The sequence below is a fragment of the Artemia franciscana genome, chromosome 1 (assembly GCF_032884065.1).
Source record: "Artemia franciscana chromosome 1, ASM3288406v1, whole genome shotgun sequence".
Lineage (NCBI taxonomy): Eukaryota > Metazoa > Arthropoda > Branchiopoda > Anostraca > Artemiidae > Artemia > Artemia franciscana.
Window position 1 is genome coordinate 39,429,539 of NC_088863.1, and position 25,143 is coordinate 39,454,681.

Below are 25,143 nucleotides of genomic sequence, written 5' to 3' on the forward strand. Positions count from 1 at the left end.
AGAGCTTTTTTAAGTGTCACTGAGAATAGATTAGTGGAGCAACTAACACTTCAGGAAGTCAATTTAGTTAGTTTCAAATCAGTATGCAAAAGTTTCTTTTCTCTTAGCCTAGATTATCTTGGATTCATCAAGCGACTCATTTTGAGCGACCTTACTAATAACTTTCCTGTTGCTGTTTTGCTGAATAGTTAGGATTCTCATGTCCAGTTATTAAATTCAGTTGTATTAAAGCTTGATTTCAGTTATTTTTATTTCAAATTTTGGTTTTAAAGTTCATATCTCTCTTTTTGTTTTTACTCCGGATTACTATTTGTCCGACGGTGGGATTCAAGCCCGTACGCAAGGGGGGGGGGGGGGCTCATCTCCGAATTCAAAATTGTCCACCACTTTCTTTTATTTTCGCATAACACCTTTTATCTTCTTTTTTTATACCTTTCTACCTACCCTACCTACCCTACCCTTTCTAGGCACAAAAAAAAACATTAAAAAATGTTTATCTAAAATAATTCACAATGAAAATAGCGAAAACTGAAAAGGAGTTCTAGGCTTTCAGAGGTCCTTAAAGCAATAGCAGTTATTCTAATACCTGTGTCATGTCATCCATATGATTTTTTGGAATTTTTAGACTGAAGAATCATGATTTAATTAACGACAACGTGGTCATTTTTGATTCATCGCTTGAAGAGGCAGGTGAGAGCCTGAAAATGCTTATGTTAACTTAAACACTATTTATTTATGTACAGCTTAGCGAAATTCGGTTTTCAGCGTTTCGTAGGAGCAGTAATTCGTTCAAGTATTTAACTACGAAATAATCTTACGCCGACAAGTCTAAAAAAGTCGATGAGAAAATTAGGCTATTAGAATAGAGTTATGACTAGTTCGGAATCAAAAATAAGGTTCTACCTGTTGAATATCTTGAAGCTGTTCGTATTTCTGCTTCAAATCTTCTAATTGGGCAACAAGTACTGACTCTGTAGCAGCTGCCTCAATAAGCTTATTCTCAATTTCTTGAAGGAATGACTCATGCTTCTCTCTCAAGGTCTCTGTAGAGCTACAGCTACCAGAGCTATCTTCATTAAAATGAGCTTTCCACCTTTCTAAAACCTTGACAAGTTTCCCCTTTAGTTTAGACAGGCTTTCAAAACTGCTACTTCTTTTTGCCATAAAAAGTTGAGTCGCTATACTCTGCTCAAAAACCTGATGAATAACAGAGGATTTTAAATATGATAAACATGTCGAGTAAAAAAAGTGGCCATTCACATGAAATCTGGTTACTGATAGGTCCATTTATCCGATCGGAGAATTCTGCCTACTTCAGAACACAATTTTCAACATAAAATATTTAATTTCAACTCCTTTAAAACTTTTTATACATGGTTTCTAATTGGCAAGCTTAGCTTAAATACAAAAGCAGAATTCATTTGAATTTTGGTACTTGGTTTTAATTACCACTGGAGTTTAGCTAAATCTCATTATGAACAGCCTGATGTTAGCACGATCTCTACAGTGAATAGGCTTTAGGTAGATTCTAATAGGAAATGAATACAGTTTTTTTTTCTTTTTTTTTAAACATTAAAAAATATTAGAAAACAGAAACGGTCAAGAAGGATTTAAAATATCATATTAATTATTGCCACTAAACTATTTCACTTGCACAATTTTTATGGAATCTTTCAAACGGTGAGTAGTCGTAATATGCTGGATATGCAAAAAAAATAATATTAATACACTATCAATAAAAATAATATAAATAGACTATCAATCAAAGTACAAATTCTTTTTTTTAACCTCTAGAGTTTGTAGAACACACTAAAAAAACATAGGAATATAGGTTCATTTATATACTGAGAACTAAAACTGATTATATTCCAAGCCTTCAAGAAATACGGACTTTATTCTTTTTTATTGAGATTTCCTCCATTTTTTCCCTCTGAAACTGCATAGATAATTGTGATTCAATGACTAAATTGAAATATTTTAACTATGCCATTGACAAGCATAATCATCGTAAATTCAAAATATCTGCTATAGGCTAAAAATACAGATTTGGGTATTTTAACTTCCATTTTTTCACGACTATGTAACAAATGCAACGGAGCGATTTCATAGGTACAGTTTTGTGTTTTGCCAAACTCATGGACGTAAGCGCAGAAAAAAGGTTATGCGAACTCACAGGTAGATGTTAATCATACCTTCAAGTAAATACTGATTACCTTTGTTGCCTTTTAATTTGAGCACGACAATAACTGATATTAAAATTGCATTTGATAATCTGATATTTAGGTCTCAAGTGTCGAAAGTACAACACCAAACATTAGACCAGATAAGTTTAGTACAGTGAGAGCCTAAGCCTTAATGCAAGGTTAAATACCAACGCTTCTATATGCAATTCTGTTCTAGATTTATCAACCACCAAGATCTATCTAAACTAATCTCCAATGATAAACCTCCTAATATTTTCGAAACAAGAATTGATTCAGACAAGCTCTTTCTTGGAATCGAGAGAGCCTCCGCTGATCATTGAAAGGGGTTTTGGCTCACTTAAGCCTACGGAAAGTACAACTTGACCCAATTCCTAGATACGTAGGCCTTAATTTTAGCACCCTGTCTTTCCTATCAGATTCTGCTACTATCTCAACCGTATTTTACTGATTGCAATTTTTTCCTGCTGAAAATGTAAGAGATTGAAACAGATTCTGAGACCTGTAAATATTTCCAGTCCATTATTCTTGTTCAAATATTTACGATTTGGCAAACACAGGCGACAAAAATCATGGGTTGGCTATGCGACTTTATACTTATGCAAACGATTACCCTAATGAACCAAAAGTATAAGAAAAAGGGAGGGAGTTTTACCTCTTGACCTTCTTTATTGTCCAAATCACCTCTTAAGTCACCAATACTCTCGGAAATCCCAACACTTTTTCTTAGTTTTCTTGATCTTAACTGACTGGTTTCAGGATCTGAATCATAATCAGCAGAATCACAACGACGCGAAAAGGATTGCACTGACCTTGACAGGTCTGAAGAACGTGATCTGGAAAATAAAAGTATTCCGTAAATGAAAAATATCTCTTTTTCCAGTTTTTGGGTTTACTACATTGCGTTGAGTAAATCCAAAATACAAATTAGTTGATTTATATTTTGACATGAAAGAGTATCTTCTCTAGTACTTCATATTACTCAGTCTGCCCCTCCAACTGGAATCAAACCAAAGCCTTTAAACTGTCCTAAGTAAATTTCCAAAGAACCTGCCAAAGTCCAAAATTACCCAAGAAAAATTATTTGATGACCTTTACGCACAGATTCTATTCTTATTAGGTTTTTAGATATAATTTTCTAGCTTTAATGTTTCGCCTTAAGTAACGATTCATCTTTCTTGCCTATTAGTTATGTTTTTTTTTGTTCTTTTTAATCATAGACGTAATATTATTAAGGTTTTTTTTTAATATTGTACTTTAATGTTTCGCCTTAATTAACGATTCATCGTTCTTGCCTATTAGTTATGTTTTTTTTTTTTGTTCTTTTTAATCATAGACGTAATATTATTAAGGTTTTTTTTTATATTGTATTGTTTAAAATTATAAATCTATATGCTTTTAATCCCACCCAATGGGTAGAAGGCTCCCTTTTTCTTTAATATATGTAGACTTTTACGCCTCGGCCTATCCATAATATCATAACTACAACGATTTTTCCATAATTAACTCTAGTCCAGTTGATCTACAAAAAATTTGACAATACTGTTTGTAATTAACAATGTTGATAACGCTAGAAAATACCATTTTATAGGAACCTGTCTAATTGTGCATATCAATGCAAGAAGGTATAAAACCAAACGTCAAACGTGACTAGCTGAGATTCTAGAGCACTAGGCTCCTGATCCTGCATTTATGGGTTCGAGCCCGAAATCAGCGTCTTTATGCAGGAAATATTTCAGTAAAGTTTGCATTTGCGGAGAAAAATTTGAACGAGACTATTTTACACATGCAGGTCGACAAAAAATTTAATTAAAGGGGTATGGAATCTCCGCTCTTTGTAAATGAGTATTTCCAAAGTTGTTGTTTTGTTAAGTCTACTCTGTTTTGTCTCACGGTGATGATCGAGTTGATACCTTTGGGGACAGCTCTTATTTCGGGTGTGTGTTTATGTGTGGGGGGGAAGGTAAAGTTGAATTTGGTGAGTGAAGATCCCACATCCTCTCAAAATAGTATACACTAAGTTTTTTTTTCTCTTTTTAAGACCTGTTGTCCAACAGGCCTAATTACTATTATTTTATATTTAGCGCGTAAACTGTTTTAAATTTTCGATAGAAGTTATGCAAAGTTTTCGTTTTGAGAGCAGTTTTGTTTTCCTTCGCATATTTCATGAAAAGACCTCTGGACGACCTGACTTACAAATATGCGCTAGCAGCATGGTTTTTGGCTGCTTCACTTTATGCGGCTTCTCTATGTATAAGATATCGTCCTAAGAACTTTACCTTATCCTCCTGATGCTGATTCATGATTAGACCAATTGAAATCTAATTACAAAGAAACTATTCCAAAGCATTTGGAATACTAACCAAACATCCTTTTCACTTTTACTATCATTTCAGCGAGTATTCTTGATCCAGTTTTCAGAAGCTCACAGACATCCCAAATCCCACCCTAGTTTCAATTGTCTGAGGCCATCACGATCTTTATGAATCCTTGATGAATCTCGGCATTACTTAATATTTTCAGGGGAATGGGGGCAGCGATAAATTTTCCCTCTACATTCAAGAGAACTACTTTCAAGAGAGAACTTCAATAAATTATGACCATTTTTGCGAATCAGAAATGGGAGGAAATGGAGGCTAATGTGTCCGTTTTCCGCCGTCTTCAACAACAGACAGGAGTCAGTCTTATAAATGTTACAGAATAAATAAAGAAATTAGCAGAGGCATATACGCTAGTCATTCTTGCAACCTCTGAATATTTCGTAGTTGTAGTGAAATGTAACTCCCGCAAACCATTATTCAGTATGCGATGCGTCCAATAATGGTGGATTTAAAAACAGAATGTAATTTTTTCGTGAGGGGAGGGGGGACTGCAGACCATTTAGTCCCCTCCCCTCGTGGGTGCGCGCCTTTGGTATAACAGTTAAATACATTTGAAGCGATTAGTGCTAATATGAGAATAACATTACAGCAGTTAAGGTAGGAAACGAGGTTAGTAGCTAGTTTCGTATTAAAACAGGAGTTAAGCAGCGTTGCTTTCAATCCTTATTTATATGGACCATTTTGACGGGCTTTGTCCTAAGGAGCACAGCAAAGGCAATGGGACAAACATGGAATCAAATGTGGAAGTAGAACTCTTTTGAACTTAGGTTATGCTGACGATTTAAGCATCCTAGATCAAAATGTAAAAAAAAAATGAATGAGCTTATAGAAGTTTTTGCGAGTTCAGGGTGCAAGAATAGGTTTTGATAATTAATGTCAAGAAGACTAAGTCGCTGAGACTGGGAATAGCTGAAGGTGTAAAAGTGATATTGGGTAACGAGAAGATTGATCCAGTGGACAGCTTCACCTACATAAATAGCTAGTATTATTAGCAATGATGGCGAGTGCAGCGAAGATGATAAAAGTAGAATAGCCAAGGTCCAGGATATTTCAGTTGAAAAAAGTTTAAAAGAACAAGAAGTAAAGTCTGCGAACTGAGATTAGGTTATTGGAAGCTATATTGATGACAATAGTCAAGCATGGTTAAGAAGTGTGGGTGGTTAAAAAACGGAGGAGGATTTGCTAGTTGTATTCCAGAGAAATTGCTTAAGGATGATTTTGGGTACCTGACTGACTGACCGTATCTCAAACACTATGCTGCATGAAAAATGTGGTTCAATCCCACTTTCTAGTACTTTAATGGGAAAAAGACTGAGATGGCTAGGGTACGTTCTCTGGATGAAAGATGACGGATTGCCAAAGATTGTCCTTGTCCGCCAACATCAAGAGTCAAACAAAAAGCAGGTCGTCCCCGAATGGGGTGGGAGGATGTTTTAAGGAAATTTTTATGAGAGATAAGAACTTCCTGGGAGGTTGTAAAGAGGGAGTCTTCGAATAGATTGGCATGGAGGAGGAGCACGCATAGATGTGTTGGCCTCAGGCGGCTTGGTGCTGCAGTGAATTGTTAGTAGTTAACACCTTTCCATGGGAAGATTCTTACAAATGCTGATAAATTGAAACTATCCACTCCACTTTATTCTGTTTCGCAAAATACCTACTGAGATATGCAATTTGGACACGTAGTTGGTCAATATTCTTCTCTAGGAGATCCTATTATAGCCGCTGCTAAGCTTATGGAGAAACACAACCAAAGAATTTCAAGGCATGCTTGGAGCCAACTTCTTCAACTCTAGTTACATTGTCATAGTTGTATAGTGATATTTTGATTTTTGTAGTGCTCCAGCATTTTCTTTTTGTACGAAGACGGGTTTTCAATAAATAATAATAATAATAGTACAAATAGCAATGGGTAAAACAACGAGAAATTACTTTCAGACACTGAAAACATTTCTAAATGAATCCTTCGGCTCTATATCTAAGAGCTGTCACCAGCAAAGCGCATATAAAAGTAAAATAAGAATTACAATAAAATAAGTGATCATTAAAACTAAAATCAAAACAGTCTTAGCATTATCACTTCGAGGAGGTTCATCTAAGACTGACTGAAAAACATAAACAAGCACGAAACAAGACAATTCATTCAGATAAAAACAAATCAAGACCATGTTTTTAGTGTAATCCTTGCTTTTTCAGCAGATGTAATATGTTCAATCGTTTTTAATTAAATTTGTGTACAATGCTTTGAGTGAATATCTCCCAAAACTCGATTTAGAAAGTATTATTACTTTAAGTTTAATCTCTATTGCCTCTCAAACAACTTGTTTAATACCAAATGATTACTAATGAGGGCTGTTTTCAAATAGCATTGCCTGGCTACATCAGTTGTTCTGGCCTCCTTTACGCCCGGGGCAAATTCATGATTAGCCCCTTTCCCCTCCTCTGTGTCCAAAAAATTTCAAGCCAAATTTTGATAAACATTTTCTATTATTAACAAAATTTACCAACTGAGCTCTCTACTATAATTTAGTAAAATGAAATGTCGCAAATTAGAATATGATTATAACGGTTAGGTTATTTATTTAAAATCTTGCGCTCCTAAAATTTCTGCGCCCGGAGCAAGTGCCCCCTCTGTCCCTCTAAAACCTCATCTGTTTGACTAGGGTTTTTGAAAATACGGCTGCTTAGAGCCGAATCAAATACACTAGAAACACTATTACATTGTCGTCTTTAAATAAAATATCCCAGTCTTAAAATAATCCTTCGTAAGTTTAACTTTTTTTATTTGTATTTAGGACCTCGGATAGGAAACGTCGCAAGAATTATTGGCAGTATATAGCATATCGTCGGAAGTAAGGGGAGTATATACCATGTTGCTGGAACTGATGGCATACCCATAGCCAAGAAGTGGAGATAGCCAAAACGTTATAAATATGAACCCGCTTTTCTACCAGAACCTGTTAAAAAGAGAAGTAAAAAGTCTTTACGAGGGCTTCCCACAGATAACTTTTGAAATCGTTGGTCATTTTTATCGCTTCTTTTATAACTTTTACTATTTGCCAGCAGAACAAATTTTTTCAACTTTACCCCCCCCCCCCAACCCCACCCTTTCAATTAAAAATTCCCCAGTACGTATCCGTAGAAAAAATTACTAACAAATGTGGAACATGACTGTCGAATATAAATGTAACTGCTTCTTGAAGAATACAATTAAATTCAACCATCTATTGCAAAACCTACTTCTAATTAGCTTCGAGACACAACCGCATACTGCGATTTGACTGCAATTTTGTTTTTTGGAGCAGCAAACATAATTGCAAAAGAACAATGAACCCCAAAAAACAAAACAAAGTGCTATTAGTTGATAAGGGCTCTCAAGCATAAAAACATACTGAAGATGATTCTTACTTCAACTAGTGTTTTTTTGTTTTTGCCTCAGAATAAGTGATATTAAAAAAAATTCAGACATTGCATGGCTGCAGATTGACTCAGTGGAAAACTGAGAGAGTTCCAAGCATAGAATTTTAGTGAGAAACCGCAAAAACGGTGCAAAGGCCTCACCTTTCTGCTAAAAATTCGGCAGCAAGAGGGTTGGGCGGCGGAGGTATTTAACGAGGTTTAACATGTCCATCTTCTCTACGAAAATATAAGTCAAGAGTATGTAACTTGATTAATTTTTGACCCTAGTCACAGTAATTGCATGGGACATAAAACAAGTCCACCCTGAAGGTGTATTTCGGGAATGTTGACCAATCTGAGTGAAACAGTTATCTCACAGATTTGATCCGATGCCACGCGGCGATACAGGGGACCCGATGGTGAGAAGGGGAAAGAGAGGGAGTTGGTTACCAATGATCCTTTCGAGCCCTTAAGATGAGCACCGAAACTTTCAATTTCTGATCGAAAAATCTTCACCCAATTTTCTAGGACCATACCTTCTACATGATGAGGCAAAAAAAAGAAAATCACATCGGAGATGCACCACTCTTTACAAAACCAATACTAACGCACGGGATATAATGAATTCTTATTTCCGTAACTTGACAACCATGCCTCTAAGGCGGCATGCACCATATAACCCCTGGTGGAACATATTGCAGAATTCGAACGGTTACCTTAAATGGATATCTTGATATTTGGACTCGATGCTTGCAGTGGCGTCGATTCACAAAAATGAGGGGGGGGGAGAAAAATTTATTTCTAAGACTTAGGTAGGGGATATTCTTTTCTATTTCCTTTAAAAACAAAAAAAAAACATCTTTCAGTGAAAAAATGAAAAAAAAAAACAACAAAAATATATCACCCAATATCTAGGGGGAGGGGACAAAAAAGCTAGGAGGGAAGATGATGTCCCCTTCCCCAACTGACGCACTGGGTGGCTCGTGGAGCTAAGGGCATATTAGGGGGTGAAAGGGGTGGCAGATTGCCTTCCAATCGGCTTCCACGTTTTAATAGAGCATTGGAAATCGAAAATTTCGCTGAAATTTGCCCTTCCGCAGCTGTATAAGACAATCTGTTCTATACTATGACGCCCGAAGGAAAATATAGACGACAAATACCTCGCTCATTGCCATATGAACACAATTGCATTTCTAAATTCAAAGGATCCAGAACTAGAAGGAAAAAAAGAAAAATTGGGAGAAAACTTTCAATTTTACTACAATCGGGAAGTGATTTCGTATAATGGATCTTATTACACATTTCACACAAAAGCTTCAACGAAAGCGAAATTACTTAAATTGGTTTCTGACTTCCTGGCCATTAGCTACGCAATTCTATTTGATATTCTTATAACAGTATTTTTATTTCAAAAACGGCTCCATATTTGTTCTGAAAATTGGCACCCTGGGATTTTCTGGCCTAAAAAAATAATCCAAATAAGTCACGAGTTTGAGATAAATCGTTCAGTCTTAATTTTGAGAAAAAAAAATCAGGTGAGTAACCTCAAAGTTATATACATTTCAAGACAATAAATTACATAATTCTCCCCCCTCCCCAAGAGTGGTCGTATTGTTTTTAGTATCTATGATGGTTGCAAAATTACACAAAATGACAAATGACTCAACAGCAAAAAAAAAACCATGGAACAAGGAACAGCAAAAATCACCTTGAATTGCAAAGAAAAAGTTGCACAACAAAATTTGAAGCAAGAAGACCAAAAAATTATCATAGAATGAAGAAACGTGTTAGTTTAGCGTGCATGAGCGGTTAGAAGATAAAGTAAAATTACAATGAAATGAAGCAACGTGTTAGTTTAGCGTGTATGAGTCTATGACTGATAAACAGGAAGGAGAAATTAAAATTTGGGATCTATGACCCGTGCAAAATTACACATGATGACAAATAAACAGGACAATTCCTGGTTGTTACTGAATTATATAACAACACAACAAAAGCAAAAATATGACGATTGGGGAAAAGCTGGGGAGGATTTTTTTTTGGTATCTATGACTTCATGCAAACTTCCACATTATTTTAAATGAATCGGAGCAGCTAAAGTAAAAGGCATGGAAAAAGGTCGGAGGCATGATTTAGGAAAACAAAGCTAAACAAGATTTGCGGCTCGAAGAAATGTGACAACCAACATCACAACAAATAGGTCAAATCGTCATTGAAATCTACAGTTAGAAGAGAAGAAACAGTGAGGATCCCAACAAGTCACAAAAGAAAGCTAATCTTATAAAATGGATGATTCTTTGATGCATTAACAGGAAAGAGTGATTGAATTTACACCAGATTGTCTTCACTCAATTGAAATTGCTTATTAACATCTCGTGACTTAAAACTAAAGAATATATTTATATACTCGTTTTAAACGAGCAACTATGTATTTTATTTATATATGTATGTATGCATATTTCTTTCTTGAAAACAATTGTTAATGAATTCAAACAGCTAAATCAAAAGGCATGTCTGATGTAATAATGCACGAAAATGAGTCGCAAACGAGATCTGCGGCTAGAATACATGCGACAACAAGCGTCACTAAGATCTCAAATGAAAAGAACTGACAACAAAATCTGCGGTTAGAAGAAGAGCAATAGGGATGGTTGCATCGAATCATAAAGAAATTTGCAGTTAGAAGAGAAGCAACAGTGAGAATCACAACGAGTCCGAGAAGAAAACACATCCTATAAAATGGATGATCTTTGATGCATTAACAGGAAGGAGGAATTGAATTCTTAACCTTTTTACAGAAAGATCTTTGGTAGATTACAATCAAATCGGGCAATATGTCTTCTTTCTCAAATTTATCTTCAGTATTTGGTTTATAAAGCTGATCGGTTTGGACATTTCGAATCTCAAACTGTTTTTGGCTAAAAAGGATTTTAATAGGAAACTTTTATTACAGGCTTGTTTTCTTTCGACTGACTTATTGTATGTTTCTTAAGGTTAGTTTCCATCTATACATTTTCTGATAAATTCTCAAATGTTATACGATCAGCTTTTATGCTGAGCTGGCGCTAGACGGTTCCAGGTAAACACAATTTGTAAAAAATTAAATCTTGTCGTGATTTCAGAAAAACAGACATTTTACTGAACAAAGGACATGGAAAAACAGGGGCGCATGAACGTAGACTAAACATCTCTACGGAGAAAAAAAAGAAGAGAAAAGGTTTAAGGTATTCATAAAAATTAAATTCTAACAGCAGGAGCTGCCTTGAGCTAGTATCAACGGCAATATAATTCTTAAATATTTTTTTTCCAATAATTTAAGGATAATAATAATAACGAAAGTCACATCCCAGTAACAAGTGCAAATAACAACTGATTGCATCCACAAGCTTTAAATATAAAATTGCTAAATTTTTATGTGCACGGTCACCTACTTTCAATGGTCCAGAAATACAAGTTTAAAAGATTATGACTTTCTAATACCTTTACCTTGATAATCTTGATTTTGTAGTCTCCAATTCCGCTTGCAGTTCATCATTAGTATCCCGAAGTCTTCTATTTTCTTCAACTACAGCTGCAATAACGCTAGGGGACATTTGTCCATCTACAGAATCACCAATCTGATGGCTTTTCATTGACACTGTCTGGAACAGATTTCCCTTAAAGAGCTGTACACTGTGTCTCATAAAATTATGCAGAATAAAGAATATTCATCCAACAGCCCAATTCTTCAGTTGGGACGGGGGTCAGTGGCGTGACTCTGTAAGCTTAGCCAGAGTCGACCCAGCTCTAAATGGGTACCTGGAGAAATCTGGGGAAGGTAAACAGGAAGGGTGTGTGAAAGCACAGGATGGCTGGCCCCCAACCCCCCATTGCACTTCCTGGCTGAAGGGCCAAGAAACGGAGATCAGCACCGCCGGTAGGGACTGTAAAGTCTAATGCCGTATCCAAAAAAAATAAAAATAAAAACAAGAGCTAAGAGCTCATATGGCACTTGCGACGAAGTCGGAAGAGCCAAGAGCTCATATGGTATGAGCTCTAGCAAAATTCTAAGAATCGATAGATTGCTTTAAAAGGAGAATCAGAGGTTTAATGCCGGTCGGGATTTAAAATAAAAGCTCATGAGGTCCTTCTAAATACCAAAATTCATTAAGATTCGATCCCCGGGGTCAAATAATATCGGGGACAGGGGCTGATTAGATTGATGAAGTTTATATATTTTGAATGGACACAAAAATTCAATTCACTTGAAGTATCTAATGTTATCAAAAATATTTTTTTTTTAGAGCTTCGGTTACTACAGAGCCGTGTCGCTCCTTACTTGAAACACACATTAATACTCATTTTTCCTGCATGCGAGGTAGGTAAGCACAGCTCTCCTTCAGTGGCGTCAATTTACTAAAAATTGGGAGGGGCTAAATGTATTTTTCAAAATCTAGGAAGGGGGGGGGGGTGGATCAGTCGTTTTTTTCTCAATTCTTACAAAAACGATAAAAGAAAAAACATTTTTCAACAAAAGTATCTTGGAACAAGAGCTAAGAGCTCATATGGCGTGAGCTCTAGCAAAATCTTAAGAATCAATGGATTGCTTTAAAAGGAAAATCAGAGGCTTAAAGCCAGTCGGAATCAAAAATAACAGCTCTGAGTCACGAGGTCCTTCTAAATGTCAAAATCCATTAAGATCCGATCACCCACTCGTAAATTAAAAATGCCTCAAATTTTCTATTTTTCCTCTCCCTTCAGCTCCCCAGATGGTCGAATCAGGAAAACGACTTTATCAAGTCAATTTGTACAGCTCCTTGACACACCTACGAATTTTCATTGTCTTAGCACGTCTGGAAGCACCAAACTTCCCAAAGCACTGAATCGCATCCCTTAACTCCCCTAAAGAGAGCGGATCCAGTCCGGTTTCGTCAATCACGAATCTACGACATTTATAAGCCTTTTTCATGATTTCCGGTTTCCCCCTCCAACTCCCCCCAATCTCAACAGATCTGGTCAGGATTTGAAATAAGAGCTCTGAGACATTAGTTCCATCTATATATCAAATTTCATTAAGATCCGGTCACCCGTTCTTAAGTTAAACATACCTCAATTTTTCTAATTTTTTCAAATTAATAACCCGCAGCTCCCCCAAAGAGAACGGATCCGTTCTCTTTGTTTAATCACGTAACTATAACTTGTGCTTATTCTTCCCATCAAGTTTCATCCCGATCTCTCCTCTCTAAGTGTTTTTCAAGATTTCCAGTTTCCAAGATTTCCGGTTTTCCCCTCCAACTCCCCCCAATGTCACTGGTCCTGGTCGGGATTTAGAATGAGAGTTCTAAGGCACAAGATCCTTTTAAATATCAAATTTCATTAAGATCCAATCACCCGTTGGTAAGTTACAAATAACTATTTTTTCTAATTTTTCCAAATTACTCTCCCCCCCCCACAACTCCACCAAAGAGAGCAGATACGGTCCGGTTATGTCAGTCACTTATCTTGGACTTGTGCTTATTATTCCCACCACGTTTTATCCTGATCTCTACGCTTTAAGCGTTTTCCAAGATTTCCGGTCCCCCAAATGACACTGGATCCGGTCGGTATTTAAAATAAGAGATCTGAGTTACGAGGTCCTTCTAAATATGAAATTTCATAAAGATTCGATCATTTCTTCGTAAGTTAAAAATACCTCATTTTTTTTATAATGTTTTGGAATTAACCCTTCCCCCCAACTCCCCCAAAGAGAGCGGATCCGTTCCGGTTATGTCGATCACGTATCTAGGACTTGTACTTATTTTTCCCACCAACTTTCATCCCAATCCCTCCACTCTAAGCGTTTTCCAAAATTTTAGGTTTCCCCCTCCCAACTCCCTCCAATGTCACTGGATCCTGTTGGGATTTAAAATAAGAGCTCTGAGACACGATTTCCTTCCAAACATCAAATTTCATTAAGATCTGATTACTCCTTCGTAAGTTAAAAATACCTCATTTTTTTCTAGTTTTTCAGAATTAACCCTCCCCCCAACTCCCCCAAAGAGATAAGATCCGCTCCGGTTATATCAATCACGTATCTAGGACTTGGTTTTATTTTTCCCACCAAGTTTCATCCTGATCCCTCGGCTCTAAGCGTTTTCTAAGATTTTAGGCCCCCCCAACTCCTCCCAATGTCACCGGATACGGCATGGGTTTAAAATAAGAGCTCTGAGACACGATATCCTTCGAAACATCAAATTTCAATAAGATCCGATCACTCCTTCATAAGTTAAAAATCATTTTTCTAATTTTTCAGAATTAACCCTCCCCCCAACTCCCCCAAAGAGAGCGGATTCGTTCCGGTTATGTCAATCACGTATCTAGGACTTGTGCCTATAATTCCGACAAATTTTCATCCCGATCCCTCCACTCTAAGCGTTTTTCAAGATTTTAGGTTTCCCCGCCCCAACTCCCCCCAATGTCACCTGATCCGGCCGGGATTAAAATTAGAGCTCTGAGACACAATATCCTTCCCAACATCAAATTTCTTAATTATATTTTTTCAGTTTGGTTACTATTGAACCATGTCGCTCCTTGCTTACAGTTTGTTATCACGAACTATTTGATAAAAACGTTAGTTATTTTAAGTTAAAATTCAATGTCATAGCTCTTCATTTTTCTCGAAAAAAAAAAATAGGGACAACCGGCTTTGTACCGATGACCTCTCTATCTGCAATCGAATGCTCTACCACTGAGCAACAAGATATGTATACTTGTCAATAACCAATGCTATATGTAAACAATGGGCAAATTTTATAACTTGTAGCCATTTTCTCGGGGGCTATAGGGGGTCATGTTTTCCCAAAGACAAAATTATTAGATCTTTCAACAATACTAAAAAAAGAATTATTTCAAAATTTTGATTGGAAGACTTTGGGGAAAAAAGACATGGGAAGGGGGCTAGTTGCCCTCCAGCTTTTTTGGTCACTTAAAAAGGACGCTAGAACTGTTAATTTCTGTCCAAATGAGCCCTCTCCCAAACTTCTAGGACCATTGCTTCGATACGATCACCCCTGGGAAGAACAAAAAAAGGAAAGAAATAAACACGCATCCTCGGTCTTTCTTCTGGCAAAAAAAAAGAAAAGAAAAAAAAAAGAAAAAAAAAGGAAAAAAAAAATCAACATTTTTCCAGATGGGAGCTTGAAACTTCTACAGTAGGATTCTCTGATATACTAAATCTGCTATGATTTCACTAAGATTGATTGATATTTTGAGGAGATTTCACCCCTTTTTGAAAATCAGGCCAATTTTCTCAGGCTCGTAGCTTTTGATAGGTAACATTAAACATGATGAATTTTATGCATTTGGAATCAGCAGAAAAGGCCGATTCTCTTGATGTAGCTATTGTTATCAAAATTATGTTTTTAGATTTTCGGTGACTATTGGGCCGCGTCGCTCCTTACTTACAATTCGTTACTACAAACTATTTCATATACCCTCAATATGGGAGGGGGGAGGTTACTCCTTTGCCTGCCTTCATTTGGTTCAATATATTTGGATCTAAAGGGCAATACGAGTTCTGAGGGTGCTAGAGCTTCCCTCCTATTGCGAAGAATATTCTAACTGTAAAGTATAAGATTGCATTGATGTGCCCCCCCCCCTCGGCTGACAAATTTCAAAATTATGAAATGAAAATCAATTTTTGCACTTCATCCCACCCTTTCGCATCCAATGAACTATATGAAAGCATAGATTAAAATAGCCCCCTTGTACTTACAATAACATATTACATAATGTGAAGCAAATATCAATAAATGAGACACCCTAATTCTCAGTGTAGAATGAGACTCTCACATTTCGGACAGATTTGAAGACGAAATTGAAAACGAGCATACTTTAATAGATTTTTTTCGTCGAAATAAAAGTAAAATGCAACGTAAAAACCAAACGAACAGACTTTATCTTGCATATACGGGGAACTGCTGCCATCTAGAAAATCCTGTTCTTTACGTTAAAGATTAACTGTTTATATCGAAGCTCCAAGAATAAAGACTCTAACATAAGAACAATGTGACAAAGGGTTTGGCTATTTTCGAGAGCTTTGGAAATGAAAGGGCTTGTTGGCTACCTGAATTTGTTTTAAACAGCCTAATTTTCAGTTCAAATGCTTTGTGAGGCAACTGGGATATGTTTTACCTGCAATTACCAATGACTATATTTATCCTATTCTAAACACTTTCAAGAGCGGGCTGGTAAACCAACGTAAAGAAGGATAGTCAGCTTTCTTTATATAAGAGAATCCCTGTCTTTGCTGTTTTAACGCTACTCTTTACTTCGATTGATAAAGCGGCAAGTTTTCGCCTTTAGTTCGCCCGGTCAACTCAATTTCCTGAAATTAAACAAATTTGCGGTCAACTTACAACACTATAAATCAATGCCTGTTTGCCACGCTGGGTGGTTATAACTAAAAATAATTAGCAGCTTTGAAACATAGGAGCTGCAGCTCATTTTAACGGTTTCAGTTATTCTACAAAAAAGATAAACATCTGTTTTGTTTCTGACTTCAGAAGTCTTCGGCTTAGTATTTCATGGAATAATCAAGAAACCGTTTAAAGAAGCTTAATGCATCAGAGAAAAGAGGACCAGACAAGAGAATCAACCTACTAGACAGATTCCTTTGATACTTATAGTTCGATACCGCGAACTACTAGACAGATTCCTTTGATACTTATAGTTCGATACCGCGAACTATTTGACAAATTGCTAAAAAAAAAATATGTTTTTTAAAGTTTTGATTTAAGGACAGTTTGAGCAGTTTGATATCAGGAGACTTTGTTAGAAGAGAAGAGGGGTGAAAGAAAAAACGAATTCTTAGACCGCAATCTTAAAATTTTCCACCCACCTCCTGCTTCTCTGTGATCAGGTATGCCCATAAAAGTCACAATAAATAGGGAAGGGTTGTTTTACTTGAGACTGATATCATAGATAAATATGTTTTATCTTAAATTAACAAAAAGTTCTAGATACTCACCTCGAAAGACTAAAAATTTAGACTAAAGTAAGGGTTAGAAGCGTGACCCCCTCTAGGCGCCAAGGCACAAAAAAAACCTACGATTAGTGTCGTATTGTTTGGATAAACATAGCAATTAACGGGTGGGTGGAAAGTTCCTCAGCTCTGGGTTAAAAAGCGTGCCAAAAAGAACTTTTTATGCAGTAACCTCTAGTAAAATACTACTAAGTAGATGAGAAAGTTGAGATTTACTTGCGAGAAAATATAAGTCTCTAGTTCCTTTTCCAACTCTGCTTTCCCAGTTTCAAGGTTATTAATCAATTCATTCATTGCACCAAGCTCTTTTAGCAGTTTATCATTATCTTTCTGAATTAAATCCATTGATGATTTCAGCTGCATTTCCACTTCTTTTGTCATATTTAACTGCTTGACCAAGTCATCCTTTTCTTGTTGCCAGCGTGATAATGACGAGTCTCGTTCAGCTTCTAGTTCTTCTTGAAGGTATTTGATCTGTTCACCATGTTTTACTTCAAGTGTTCTAAGGAATAAAAAAAATCCGGAATAAGCCTATTAATTTTCAAAACAATCATAAACTGGAAGTCAAACAAGGGTCTTACCATTTTTGTTTGGTAGGGAGCGGGAATAAGTAGATAGCTCGACAACAAAGGCGCAAATCACTTACTGAAGTTTGGTTGCAAAGCCTCCTTCCCGTCAAGTATCCTGAAGGATAAAACAGCAATGCCAGAGTAAGGAAATCGGAAATTGTAACTCGTAAAATAATAAAAAGAAAATCTATTTGTTAATAATACCCGTACTATGGTTTTCGGTGGAGTTACAGGTAATTTTAAGACAACAGTTGAAAGCACCAATACTGAATATTTCCGAAGTTTAAAGGACGATTAAGAATTTTGAAAGCTATAATCACCGGTTGAAAACCTACAGAAGCTTCCGCCAACACCAGAAAAATCACTTTTGAAATTATGTTGGAATTTGGACATATTTTGGAATTTGTCTAATAACATTTATTGCACAAACAACCTATTAATTTAAAACCTTCCGTGATCTTTTTTAGGATAATCACAATGTTGACTTCTTCTCTTGGTAATATTCTCACTATGTAAATAATCACCAGTTTTGCATAAATTGATTTCACAGTTTAGTGACAATGACGCGAAAAGCTCTCAAAAATGGTGATCATGGGATTTTAGGGCTGGAATAGACACTTTGAATTTTATTGACAAATTCAGGACTTCGCAGTAAAATGACGACATAAAAGCTGTGTAAATGTCAACTTTATGAGGTTTCCAGGTTTGATGACTAGTAATTGTGTTTTCGTACTGAATTTACTGACAAATTCAGGACTTCGGAGTAAAATGACGGCATAAAAGCTATGTAAATGTCAACTTTATGAGGTTTCTAGGTTTGATGACAAGCAATTGTGTTGCGGAGCAACACTTCTGCTTTTGCAGGGTTTTTTTTCTCGTGATCAGCGAGAAAACCTGTAGCTTCGAAGTGGCATTAATTATCCAATTTATGTTTTTTGATAAATTGCCCCACGCTAAACTGTCAGTGGCGCTAATAGTTTTTAATTCCTCTCCTCCCATGTTAAATAACAAAGAATCTAACTCTTATGTGTTTTGAATTCTCTTTGGGATCTATTGCAGTTGTTAACCAGAAAAGGAGAATTCTTTTTTTTTTTTAGTCGCTTAAATTAATTATTAGTCTGCCATATCAGGTGTGGGATAAGTTGATAAAAATTTATAGCTTATACGCTTGCAGTTTTAATTAAATATACTAAGGACATTAAAAAAATACATTTTATACATAGTTTTGTGTTGCTTTATTTAATAATAAATTCGTAACAACACAAAATCAGTTTCAACATAGTCTGCTCCATGGCCAGGAAGTAACGGGGGAGAAAAAATACCAACAAAAATAGGAACATAATAAAAAATTTAGCCACTGACCCAAAAATCCTCAAATCACAAGCAAGGCAGAGGCGTAGCGCATGATTTCACAAATCAAATAAACATCTGACCAGATTCAGACGTCAACTCCATGAAAAACTAGGTGAAACTTAATTATTAGCTAGACATTCTCAAACATTCTCTTTGAAGAGACCAAAGAAGTGGCAGCTTCGTGCAAACAGAGGAAGCGCGTTCCAGTCACGCTACACACTGTCAGAGGGTTGAAGTCAGGCCGCAATGACAGTGTATGATGAATCTGTAAGTTGTTAGAAGTGTGAGGATGAAAAGTCAATGGATTAAAAATATAAGATAGATCATTACATAGGACAGCAGGAAGATGATTACGCAACAATCCCAATATTGGGAAACTATCCCAATATGGGATAGTTTCCAAAGAAGAATCCTGGGTAAATTTTCCGATTAGCTCACATATATTCAGAATTAGAATTTCATCCTAAATCCAAATATAGCATTAATTTGCGTCGGAAATTAATTTCATCTCCCCCTCCCCAATATGAAAATATATACCCCGAAAAGTACGTGTGAAAATAATTTTCCGTTATTTGGACGTTAAACCAATTTGAAGAAAGAGTGTGCTGTGGAAAAATTAGTGCTTATATGCCACTCGGGTATGGATTTGCACATTAGAGGGGGGGATAACGTTCATTTTCGGCACAAATAAATGTTATATTTTAATTCAGGATGAAATTCTAATTAAAGAAATTTTGAAAGCTAAATAAACCCAATGAATCAAATAATCAACCTTTTGCAAATTACATGTAATCTACCCGTAGAGATGCCAGCCAATCAGAGATCAAGTCAATTAAATCCGCAAAACAAAGATAAAACCAAGAAAAGGAGCAATAGGCTGTAAAAGGAGAAGAAGGGGAATAAAAAGTAAAAATTACATTTGTCCGCCGCTCACTCTTGTCATCGTATTAAATAAAAAAAACAATTTTTTTTAACTGAAGGTAAGGAGCGAAACTAAAACTTAAAACGAACAGAAATTACTCGTGTATGAAAGGGGCTTTTCCTCCTCAACACCCCGCTCTTTACGCTAAAGTTTGACTCTTTCTCTTAACTCTACTTTTTAACAAAGAAAAAAAATAGCGTAAAGAGCGGGGCGTTGAGGAGGAAAAGCCCCTTTAATATACGGAGTAGTTTCTGTTCGTTTTAAGTTTTAATGTCGCTCCTTACTTTCAGTTAAAAAAGCTTGTTTTTTTTTAATTTCTTAACGTTTTTGAATTAATGCATGTTTTGATTTTGGCTCTCCGCAGATAAATAATTAAAACGAAATTTGCATATTAATATTTTTTGGCTAAGTGACTTCCTCATAGTTTTAATCGGAAGATTTTGAGAAAGAAAGGAGCAAGGGAGGAGGCCTAGTTGCCCTCCAATTTTTTGATTACTTAAAAAGGCAACCAGAACTTTTAATTTTTACCAACGTTTTCTTTAGTAAAAAATATACGTAACTTACGAATTAATCTACGTAAGAAATTTCTACATTCGTATGTTTTAATTACGTAAATGAGGGGGTTCACCCCCTCGTCAAAACCTCACTCTTTACACTAAAGCTTAAATTTTATCCCAATTCCTTATAAAATTACCCCTGAATCACGAAGGCCGTAGAATAAATAGTTGAAATTACTAAAAATACTTTAGCGTAAAGAGCGATGTATTACGAGGAGGTGAACCCCACATATGCGTAATAATTTCTGTTCATTTTAAGTTTTAATGCTGCTTCTTACTTTCAGTTGAAAAAACTTTTCATGTTTATTTTTTAATTGGTTTTTTAAATAATGTTAGAAAATTCTGCGCCCGCTTCATTGAAATTCTCTTCCCCCATGGAAAGATCCTCCCACGTAAACCCCCTCCTTCTCAAATCCCCCCAAACCAAAAAAGATCCCCCTGAAAACGTCTGTACACTTCCCAATAACCATTACTGTATGTAAACACTGGTCAAAGTTTGTAACTTGCAGCCCCTCCCAAGGGGACTGTGGGGGAATAAGTCGTCCCCAAAGACATAGTTATTAGGTTTTTCGACTATGGTGAATAAAATGGCTATCTCAGAATTTTGATCCGGTGACTTTGGGGAAAAATGAGCGTGGGAGGGGGCCTAGGTGCCCTCCTATTTTTTGGTCACTTAAAAAGGGCATTATAACTTTTAATTTACGTTAGAATGAGCCCTCTCTCGACATTCTAGGGCCACTTGATCGATACGATCACCCCTGGGAAAAAAAGAAACAAAAAAACAAATAAACACGCATCCGTGATCTGTCTTCTGGCAAAAAATGCGAAATTCCACATTTTTGTAGATAGGACCTTTTTTACTTCTACATTAGGGTTCTCGGTGTTATGACTTTAGTTAAGATTGTTTAGTTAAGTTAAGAATGTATGACTTTTAGGGGATTTTCCCCCCTATTTTCTAAAATAAGGAAAATTTTCTCAGGCTCGTAATTTTTGATGGGTAAGACTAAACTTGATGAAACTTACATATTTAAAATCAAATTTAAAACGCGATTTTTTTTATGTAACTATTGGTATAAAATTCTATTTTTTAGAGTTTCGGTTACTGTTGAGCCGGGTCGCTCCTTACTACAGTTCATTGCCACGAACTGTTTGATTAAATATAAGAAAAGCAAGTTTTTTTTTTCAAGTGAAAGTCAAGATGGACATTTAAACTTAAAACTGACAGAACTCTCTCCGTACCCGAGGGAGGATGACCCTCCCCAATCTCGCGCTCTTCACGCTAAAAATTTATAACACTCCACTGTAACCATCTATGAGTGAAACCAATGTAGTTAGTGGGTAATTGCAAGCGTTTTATTTAGAAATAATAATTTGGAATTTAGAATAATTTTGTTTGAACTGAACGTCTAGTTATTTAAGCTAAATTTACATCAATAAACTCTTCCTTTCTTGAGGAATTAAGAAAATAGTTTTTCTTGCATTCCAATACCCATTCAAGTTATCCCATCTTACCCTTACTTGTGTTTGAACAGCTAATTCTTAAAGCATTGGGGACAAAAAGTCGAACTTTGGCGTAAGGAGCGAGGGGCTGAGTAGGAAACAGATATACAGAATAATTTTTGTTCGTCTAAAGTTTTAATGTCACTCTTTTAGTTTCATTAATTTGAAAAAAAATGTTTTCCAAAAATAAGATTGTCAAAGAGTTTTTGACGTAGCAATATGTACATGAAATGGTCGGCTTTTTATGATTATTCACTTCAAAAATAAACATATAAAACACTGCTATAGATGAACACTAAAACGGACGAAAATTAATGTTAATAATCAAGTCAAAATTAAAACGAACAGAAACCACGACAAATGAGAGGGATATCACCCCCGAGATATTCTAAAGGTCAGAGTGCAAAGGTAAAACGATCTTCGGGGACAGTTGTCAACTTCCTTCTCTTCCTCAACTGAAGCCACTGGTAGCCTGGTTACCAAGCACATAGGCTACCAAGCAAAATCCTAGGGTTAGTAACAGTTTTATTTCTCTTTTTTTTGGCCTTTGCTTTACATTGAGCCGAAGGTAAAAGAATTGCCACAGAAAAACAGTAAAATATACCATAAAATTTTTAGTAAAATAAAAATCCAAAAAAGAATCGTCACTTGAATGAGGACATACCCTTACATGATTGTCCAGCATCTACGAAAAACCACACAAAAGCCCTTATGCACAGAACGGCTGAGGGCGGACAGGGTCGTGGGTTATACTTACAAATTTCGAAAGGAGAAATATATGTGGCATGTATACTAAAGAATACTCCATTATAAATTAAAACAATAAAAGTTAGAAATGCCGCCAGCCATTGTGCATATTATGGCGCTGTCATTTTGGCTTGTGACCGTTTTCAAAAATATAAACTGTTTCAACAACATAAAATTTATTACATAAATATCAACGTAAAGTCTTCCACACTGAAACGGCAGCTTTTATGCATTGAAGGTCTTTCAAAATAGCTGAGCTCTGACGCAGGTAAATGAAATCGTTTTCCTTATTTTCCTGCAGAATTTTATTCATGAGAAGCGCTGTTTAGGTTATCACGGTAGACTGTTGAACTCTTGTGTTTGTTTATACTCTTCTCAATATCTTAGAGAATATTTGAAAGACAAATCGGAAATCTTACCTTATGAGTTTCAAAGACTCCTTTTCAATATTAGCGTGCCGATCATCAATTTCTTGGGCCAACATCTGAGCCCTGTTATTTGCTTCAATTAAATCATTGTAAAATTTATCACGTTCCGCAGTAGTCTGTTCCAAATTAGACCTCAAAAAGAAAATACAGTATATTACACCCAATTTTGAAATATGTTTCTTCGAGCATAACTTAGCGGCAGTAAATAAAAAAAGGGAAATAATACAAGATTATCATGCAGATGTGCAATTCTTACCATAGACAGTCTCGTGCCTCCAGAGACACCTATGCACGAAAAAGAGTATCTGATCTTCTCAGAATCCCACGATTGCCAGCTTATCTTCCCACTCGGCTTCTAGGAAGGTATAAAGAATGCTAACCACTGACGGGTTTGTAGGGCTTCAAGTGTTAGGACAACCGCTCTTCCTCGATCCTGCAGGTAGCCACTGAAAGTCTGCCTTGGAAGAAATAAGGTCCCTAATTCCCGAAACATGGACTATATATTACCATTGACGTTGAGGATGATATTTATAATAAGAGGCTGATCAGTCATTATTTGGATCTCTACACTCGAACTTGATCTGATTGTCTATGTTCAGGATTATTCACAGGCATGTATTTTCAAAGACCAAATCCGATGCCTGAGCTATATATTTATATGCCATGGCTCAGCAGCACTGAATTTTCGATTACCACATCAAAAAAACAAAACAAAAAACGGCATTTTTCATGTAATGAGCATGAAAGTAAGTTTTTGTAACTTGGCTTAAGCAATGTAAATCCCTTAAAATTCGCGACTTCACAAATGAAGCGCTGTAAAGGGGGAGGAGTTGATATAAATTTTGCAAATGATAGCAAGACAAATTTAGCCATTGCATGGTTTATTTACAAAATAAAATATACTGATAGATAATACTGACATTGTTGAATAAAAACTGGCAAAAAAGATAAAATAAAAATAAATCATACCTTACTGGCGCCAAATGTAGTCTGATTGGCTTGAAAGCATAAAAGACAAATACATAGTGATGAGAAAAGGCTAGCTAGATAATTAAAACATATTTGTCGCTTTTGTTTCCCCTTGTTTTTTTTTTAGTTTATATTTTTTTCCATAACTCAACTTTGGCCCACATGGTTCAATCTTTGAAAAAGAACCTCCTCCTCCTTGCATCTCTTGTTATCTTCACACTTTTATAGTTCTAATCAAAATAAGCTTCTAATTTAACCCAATAATTTAAGATGGAAAAACAAATCTAAATGCTTTAGGAATCATTACTTTAGACAATGACATGGCACGAAAAAATAAAGACTGAAACTGAAATTTTGGCGTCAATAGCCCACAACATGAGACACTTCCCATTTGCACCATTATGACATGTCTCACAAATTTAATTAAAGTAAACTGTCTTAGGGTGAGAGGGTTTGCGACTAAAAAAAAAGCCTATGCTAACCCATTACTAGCACACAATCTTTGATATTCAGGAAGGGAGGGGGCAATTTCCTGACCACCCTCAAAAAAGTGTTCTTGAGGTCATTTAATGATGCTATTTAATTGTGAATTATGATTAGATATACATCCAACGTCAATAATGGAAACAGACTCCTCACAAAAATAGGTTTGAATGAGATACACCATATACAGTTATGAGCCCACATGGATGAAGTGAGGCCGTAAGTAAAACTGCTAGATGTCTGGCTTTGCCTTAATCAGAAGGCGGGATTTGCTATCACTTCCTTTGGTCAAATTTAGTTACTTGATGTTGCAGTTTTTTCATTCTGGACGTTGCATATTAATGAGACCATTTTAAGTTTAAGTTTGTACCCACCTAATTCATTCCTTGGCTAAATATTTGCTTGTACAACGTACTATTCTCATCTGAGCCAAAAATCGACACCCTCCGGAATTGTTTGCTTATGCTTCCTTATTATTCTCTTCAGTGCCAGGCTTATAACTTGTCGTTTGTAGGCTACTACTATTGTTAAGTATTTTGCTCAAAAATGTTTTGATTATTTATGTGGTTTTACACAACATGGAAATAACATGTAGGTGAAAAAATTACATTTTTATAGTAAATCGCGCTGTGTAGG

General features: G+C 36.0%; 1 protein-coding gene across 6 annotated transcripts in view; it reads right to left on the reverse strand.

Moving 5' to 3' along the window:
* Positions 1 to 25,143, reverse strand: part of LOC136029451 (ninein-like protein) — a 123,318-nt gene that overhangs the window by 20,901 nt on the left and 77,274 nt on the right. For all 6 annotated transcript variants that reach the window (XM_065707896.1, XM_065707872.1, XM_065707881.1 and 3 more), the window contains 5 exons: positions 23,047 to 23,187; positions 17,196 to 17,481; positions 11,465 to 11,619; positions 2,857 to 3,037; positions 904 to 1,197 (listed from right to left, as the gene is read on the reverse strand). In XM_065707896.1, coding sequence (XP_065563968.1) covers positions 904 to 1,197; positions 2,857 to 3,037; positions 11,465 to 11,619; positions 17,196 to 17,481; positions 23,047 to 23,187 — 1,057 coding nt within the window. The remainder of the gene's footprint in view (positions 1 to 903; positions 1,198 to 2,856; positions 3,038 to 11,464; positions 11,620 to 17,195; positions 17,482 to 23,046; positions 23,188 to 25,143) is intronic.